The 7,500-nt window shown below is 41.3% G+C and overlaps 1 protein-coding gene across 2 annotated transcripts in view; it reads left to right on the forward strand.

The window, feature by feature from the left end:
• The window catches only part of efna4 (ephrin A4), an 81,412-nt gene that overhangs the window by 62,510 nt on the left and 11,402 nt on the right, over positions 1-7,500 (forward strand). For both annotated transcript variants that reach the window (XM_080768709.1, XM_080768710.1), the window contains exon 3: positions 705-773. In XM_080768709.1, the coding sequence (XP_080624835.1) occupies positions 705-773 (69 nt within the window). The remainder of the gene's footprint in view (positions 1-704; positions 774-7,500) is intronic.

The following is a 7,500-nucleotide window of genomic DNA, read 5'->3' on the forward strand; positions in this document are numbered from 1 at the left end:
TGTTTAGGTTGATGTATGAACGTCAAGGTCATGATGACAATGACAGTTGAGACTCTTCACCTTCAGGACAGATGGCTGACATTTGTTTCAAAATGCTTTATACCAATTCATGCCAACATTTATGAAGTTGCAACGTGACATATCCCTGTTTGCGCAAAGTGGTACAAATACTTTCCCTGTTGTTTGTTTTGTTCTACAGTATATTGTGTTTTGAGTGACACTCGCTTTGGCAATCTCTCTCTCTCTCTCTCTCTCTCTCTCTCTCTCTCTCTCTCTCTCTCTCTCTCTCTCTCTCTCTCTCTCTCTCTCTCTCTCTCTCTCTCTCTCTCTCTCTCTCTCTCTCTCTCTCTCTCTCTCTCTCTTCAATTCAATTGAATTCAAAGCGGCTTTAAATTGGCATGAGGAAGGTCAGGAATCATACATTTGCATCGCCAAAACAATAGGAATAGAGAAATGTGTAAACAGAGCCATGAGAAATGTAAATTTCCTGTCAGAAATAGTTATGCACAGTACGTATACAATGATTTAGGAAAGGTTAGCTTGGGATACGCGTTTGGAACAAAATGGCAACAATATTTCAATGATTTGCATTCGTTCAGTGGTGGAAAGTAACTGTGTGTGTGTGTGTGTGTGTGTGTGTGTGTGTGTGTCTGTGTGTGTGCGCGTGCATGTGTGTCTTTGTGCGTGTCTCTCTCTCTCTCCAGCTCTACCTATAGATGACGGACCTCGTACGCCCTGCATGAGGCTCAGAGTCACAGTCTGCAGTGAGACAAGTGAGTAACGTCCTCCTCACATCCACTTATTCTTATCACAAATCTGACCGGCTGCCGACAGTTTCTCATATGTGACAGGTGCCAGCTGAAAGTGCCTCAACTCGCCAGAATGAAATGGTCTAAATGGTCAAAATAAAACCGTTTTTTTTTTTATGTGATTTTCTTTTTTTTTCATATTAAGACAGTTTGAATGTTGAAGAAGGTTTTTATTCCAACAGATTGTTCATTTGGGCAAATTAAACGTATACATTTATATGTCAAAGTAGGCTTGTTTTTTAACAATGTTTTGGGGCCGGAGAAGCGCAGTTCTGAGATTTGCATGTTGTTTTCGATTGGTCCTGAGATCTCTTTGTTCTGAGGTTTCACGCTCTGGTCACCGCCCATTAGCGTGCTTGTGTGTTTATAAACACAGAATTATTCTACATGGCTATAGTATGGAGGAGCTTTTGTGTTATACTTTACAGGAAAATAAACAAAACCACGTAGCTACACGCTCAAATACGCTTCCCAGCCTGGAGAATAGACTTCCACCATCACACAACAGGCTAAAAGCTAGCTAGCCTAGTTAGCTAGCTGTCTGTGTGTCGTGTGTTAACAGAGGGACATTGTCTTAACTGCTGAGATGTTGAAATAAGCATCTAAACACATGTTTTCACTCCTAAAATGTATAAAACTACTAATACATGTGAAACGTTGCCCGTTAGTGCTATATTGCTTCATCCATGGAAGAGTGTTGCTGCTTATTCTTGTTCTTTTCCTCCAGCCGCAAAGAGCCAAAATAACTCGTCTTTTCTTTAAATCATAACTCGCTCATTTTTTGCTCATTTAAAAAAAATCAAAATACTATATAAACTACGAAATTCGGGCTTTCATTTTGTATATAGATCGTTTGTGTAGGCCGTCTCTACGAAACGGTATCAAGTGAAAAGGAAATGTCGTTTTGTGTAAAAGATCGTCAAATATATGGCCGTTAGTACTGTTAATTCAACATCCGGTGAGGGGAGGATACGGATTGTGTATGGAAATCAGTGCATACAGTGGGTGGGCTTTAGACCGGATGTAAGCCACATCCACTAAATGTACACTAAATAGAAATAGTAGACCTGCATAAAATGGTGTAGCCTACTGCAGCTATTTACAACCAGGTAGTGTATAAGTGAAATTGAACACTTAAATTACCGTAGTATTTAATACTTGAATACTTATACTTAGTATTTAATACTTAGTACTTTCAAAAGGGTTTATTGGGGCACCTTACAAATTGCATTGTTTGTTTAAACATGTCAGTGTTTCTATATTGCACTGTTGACAGCTAAAACGTTCTAAGGTGGTCATTGTGGGTGGAGTTAAGTACCTATTGTCCCTCCCATTGTCACACCCACTTCTATCCAGCTCTAAGGTGTTAAAAATGTTGTGAATATTGAAAGGGACTTTTCTCAGCTTTGGGTGAAAGGCCCCAATCATTTTAAAATGGTTATATCTCCTTCAATTATTGTCCAATTTCATTGAATGATACATCATATGAAAGCTTACATTCTGTACTTTAATAATCTGTAATAATATGTAATCTGTAAAAATCGAGTTGAGGCACTTTTTGCTGGCACCTGTCACATATCGCTCCCATTTTTTGGGGGGGAAATATCCCCATGGCCCAGCAGGGTGCCCCGACCCACAGCTTTGGAACCGCTGTCTCAAGATATCAAACACTCAGAAACAGAGACCCAGGAAGTGAATAATCGCTATGTAACGGGTCCCACAATTGTTATTTTATTCACCCAAAACATACATTTTATAACCGAGGATCATATCGTTTAGAGCAGTGACGCGCAAATCACGCTTGTTTTGGTCCAAAAAGAAGAATCCATGATTGGCGGCTGTGGCTCAGGAGGTAGAGCAGGTCGTCCAATGATCCCTGGGTCGGAGGTTCGAATCCCGGCTCCTCCTGTCCACATGTCGAAGTGTCCTTGGGCAAGACACTGAACCCTACATTCCCTCCAATGAGTGGTCGGTGTGAGCTCGCCACCGTTGGTGTGTGAATGTGGGAAGTGAGGACGCTGGCGTCGACTGTTCGCCGCTTCACCTCCCAATGTATGAATGAATGAACCATTGTTGTAAAGCTCTTTGAGCACTTGGAAAAGCGCTATAAAAATGCAATTCATTATTAATAATAAGATTAAGATATTAACGATAAAAAAAAAACTGCGTTCCAAATAATAGACGGCATTAGCCATGCAGCGGAATTTTCCTTTCCGTTTCTTGTCGTCGCCCCCTGAACCGGAGTGTTTACCAGCGTGTTCAGGACACAGTTGTGACCGTAATCAATTGATATTAACCCATTCTGACCTGAGATCAGATTCATACGAGGTTTCCACTGGACACACACTGGTCTGATGAACCCATTCTGACCTGAGATCAGATTAAAAAAATGTCAGTCGCTCTTCGATTTTTCTAAAATAGCAGACCTACAAGCTCGTAGCGCGCCACTCGGTGGCGCGCTATGAGCTTGTAGATCTGCTATTTTTCAATAGCTAAAGCATAACATGATGCTAACACCAAAATGGGTGCCCGGTCAGAATGGGTTAAAATAGGCGTGAATGGCGGGTGGGTGAGTTTTTTTCAGGATGTACACATGTTTCCTGCTGATAACTGTAGCTGTTGTACTGATTCACTTTATGGAGCTTTGTACACACGGTGCTGCTGTTCCCTGGATTTACACACTAATTGGATTGAAGAGTTCTAAAGCCATGCAGCTCTGTATGGAACCACCTCTCTCTCTCTCTCTCTCTCTCTCTCTCTCTCTCTCTCTCTCTCTTCCTCTCTTCCTCTCTCTTCCTCTATCTCTCTCAAGTTCAAAGCTTTATTGACATGACGGAGAGACGAGGAACATTAATTGCCAAGGAGACGCAGAAGACACAATACAGAGATTAGTTGAAATAATTACCCATAATGCAAATTATGATGAACATCAAATACAATGCAAACGCTAATTAAATGATACTGGATTCAACTCATCTTAAATGGTGAATGGTTGCATTTATATAGCGCCTTTATCCAAGGCGCTTTACATATAGATTGTGCATTACATTCACCCACATACACATTCATACACTGATGGCGGCGGTAACCATGCAAGGCACCAACCTGCACATCGGGAGCAATTAGGGGTTCAGTGTCTTGCTCAAGGAAACTTCGACACTAACTCTGGGGGAGCCCGGGTTCGAACTGGCAACCTTGCGGTTACCATCCAGCCACCGCCGCCCATCTTACAATAAAAGGCCCAAATTATCTGTACGTATGTATGAAGCAATACTTGATTGCTGTCATGTTGATATGTTTTTAACATATTGACGTCAAAACTAAACTTACTGAAATTTTTAAATGTAAAAAAAGGTAATCATTTGCACTCTTTCACTGGATTTCTTCATTAAATGTAAAGTAATTTTCTTCAAAAGCTGAGCTATCATTCATGCATAAACAATACAGTTATATGTACCCTGAATCCTGCTCCAAAGTGTTTTGGTTCCTTGACAGTGTTAAGGAAAAGTGTTTGCAACTTTGGAGTTTAAATGTAATATAATTAAGAAATCGGATTGTTCTTTTCTCAAATGGTTTATTGCGGCAACTGCAGTTTGTTTCACCTCTCTCATAATATCATATTTCCTGTAAAGCAATAATGAAAGTCAATAATTAAAGTATCTATTGCAGAGATGAAAATAGGGTGCGTTTTGCATCCCAAAGCGCAGATTATTACTAATGGACCCATTAAACCAACGAGCACTGCGTCCACAGGAGGCAACTTTATACAGTACAGAGTAGTACTGTATATAGCACTCTCTCAGTAGCGCACCGTTGTACTGGAGAAGTATAGCACTCTCTCAGTAGCGCACCGTTGTACTGGAGAAGTATAGCGCTCTCTCAGTAGCGCACCGTTGTACTGGAGAAGTATAGCGCTCTCTCAGTAGCGCACCGTTGTACTGGAGAAGTATAGCGCTCTCTCAGTAGCGCACCGTTGTACTGGAGAAGTATATCGCTCTCTCAGTAGCGCACCGTTGTACTGGAGAAGTATAGCGCTCTCTCAGTAGCGCACCGTTGTACTGGAGAAGTATAGCGCTCTCTCAGTAGCGCACCGTTGTACTGGAGAAGTATAGCGCTCTCTCAGTAGCGCACCGTTGTACTGGAGAAGTATAGCACTCTCTCGGTAACGCGCACACACACACACACACACACACACACACACACAGACATGCATACATACACGTGGGATAGATGTGATTTATTATTTTCAAAGAAAAGCTCTCAAATCCAGTATTTCTCACAGTACAGGCAGAAGTGTGATTCCCTGATGGGAACACAGCTTGGTCTTTCTGAGTGCAGGGTTAAAACAAAGAAAGTCAGTTTGATTAATTCAGTGGTTCCCAAACTTTTCAGGTCGAGACCCAGAAGAGAGATTACACGTTGGCCTGGGGCCTGAAAATAGCAGCTCACACGTAACTAACGTTGTCAAATAAATGTAGCTGGAGTAAAAGTACAATATTTGGATCCGAGATGTAGTGGAGTAGAGGTAAAAGTATTTGAACTTGGACAGACTCAAGTAAAAGTACAACATTGTACTTGAGTCCAGCCAAGAGAAAGATAGCGTCATCTCATTATCACTACAGTATACTACAACAGTGACCGGACTTTATACTTTTATTTTTATCACCTTGGTAAATCATTATCATAAATATGGCATCCGTTCAGTGGCTAGTTTAAAGTCTACTTTAAATTATCATGATATGTATTTTGTTGTTTATTTATTACTATTACTATTATTATTATTATTATTATTATTATTATTATTATAAATATATATTTTTTATATATATTTTTTTTCCTGGTTGCTTTTCGGGACCGGAAATTCAAAAATGGCATGGATGCATGCATGCATGCGCGTGTGCGAATGGAGCCTCAGGACCAGCCGGTGTCTCTCTCTCTGTCTGTCTCGCCCTCTCACATGCCTACAGTATATGTCGCTTGCTCTCTCTCTCTCTCTCTCGCCCCCCTCTCTCTCTCGCCCCCCCCCCCCCCTCGCTCGCTCTCTCTCTCGCCCCCCTCGCTCTCCCCTGGTGTAATGGACAGTAATGTTAGTCTTTCGCTCCACTGACTTGCCTGTTCTTTTTAGGAATACAGCCGTGTGTGCGTGTGTGCGCGCGCGCGTGTGTGTGTGTGTGCGTGCGTGTGCGTGCGTGTGTGTGTGTGCGTGTGCATGTGTGCGTGCGTGCGTACATGTGTGTGAGTGAGAGAAAGCAGTGGAGAGATGTGTCCCAGTTCCCATGCAGTCTCAGTCTGACTTGTTCAAATGAATCCTTGTCGTCATCTTTAATTAATCGTCACTTTTCCTTCTCGTTATTAAATTAATCAGTGCGACGCTAAGCAGTTGATCAACTGGAGAGGCCTTTGTGTGACCTGACGACGATGCGACATGACATCCCAGCGTTATCGTAGCACCCGCTGCTCTATATTAACCCATTCTGACCTGAGATCAGATTCATACGAGGTTTACACTGGACACACACTGGTCCTGATGAACCCATTCTGACCTGAGATCAGATTCTAAAAATGTCAGTCGTTCTTCGATTTTTCAAAAATAGCAGACCTACAAGCTCCACCGAGTGGCGCGCTACGAGCTTGTAGATCTGCTATTTTTCAATAGCTAAAGCATAACATGATGCTGACACCAAAAGGGGTTCCCGCGCAAAATGGGTTAAATAAAGCAGGGGCCTTCAGGCCAAGGGCCCCTTAGCTGAGAGACGCACGCACACACGCACACACACACTACATTATTGTATTAAACTGTGTTGCACTTTTTACAAAATTTCTTATAAATTATTATTGTTATTTTTGTTTATTATGATTATTTGGTATACAAGCATTTCAAGAATGTTCAATCAGTAAGTTACAGATTTGAAAAAAATTGCAGAAACATACAAACAAAGAGACTTATGGTCATTACACACTGGCGAATTGGCGACGCGATATATTCGTGCGAATAATTTGCATTAAAAAAAAAAACAATTGAAGTCCATGCAAGCTTCCACATCAGTGGCAAATGTGCGACCGTTTTGGCTCTTTATTTGTTCGCTCTGGTGTCGTATTTTGCAGAGATTCGCAGGCGAACTGCGTCATGCAATATTTCGCATTTTCAGATCGCTCATTTAATATTCGCATCGCGTCGCTAATTCGCCAGTGTGTAATGACATTTACACTAAAAAGAGACAAAACATAACCATCAAAGAAAAAGACAAAAACAATAAAATAATAACTAACATGCGGCTGATGACTGTACCGCGCTCCGAGGACAGAAACAACGTCACAATCAATTCTAGAAAACATTTCTGATATGGAAAATAAAACATGTGTATACATGTGTACCCACACAGACAACATAAACATACATACAGTATACACATAAACATTCATAGATACATTAATTAGATGACATTACGGGGCGGAACAATATTGGATTCCATCACTTCAGTCCAACATAGCAAGCGTCTCAATAATGGGTGACCAGATTTTATAGATTTAAGGGTTCCCTTTTTGACGAGGTAAATCTAATTTTCTCCAAATGCAGCACTCCTCCCAGCTCCTTTATGTTGTTATTGCTATATGTTTTTCTTTTGTGTGCGTGTCAGGAAAGTTAATCAACAAGCTTCTTTCATTATTTAAATAATCCTCTCCTCTCCTC

The sequence above is a fragment of the Protomyctophum bolini genome (genome assembly GCF_963924005.1).
Source record: "Protomyctophum bolini genome assembly, chromosome: 7".
NCBI lineage: Eukaryota > Metazoa > Chordata > Actinopteri > Myctophiformes > Myctophidae > Protomyctophum > Protomyctophum bolini.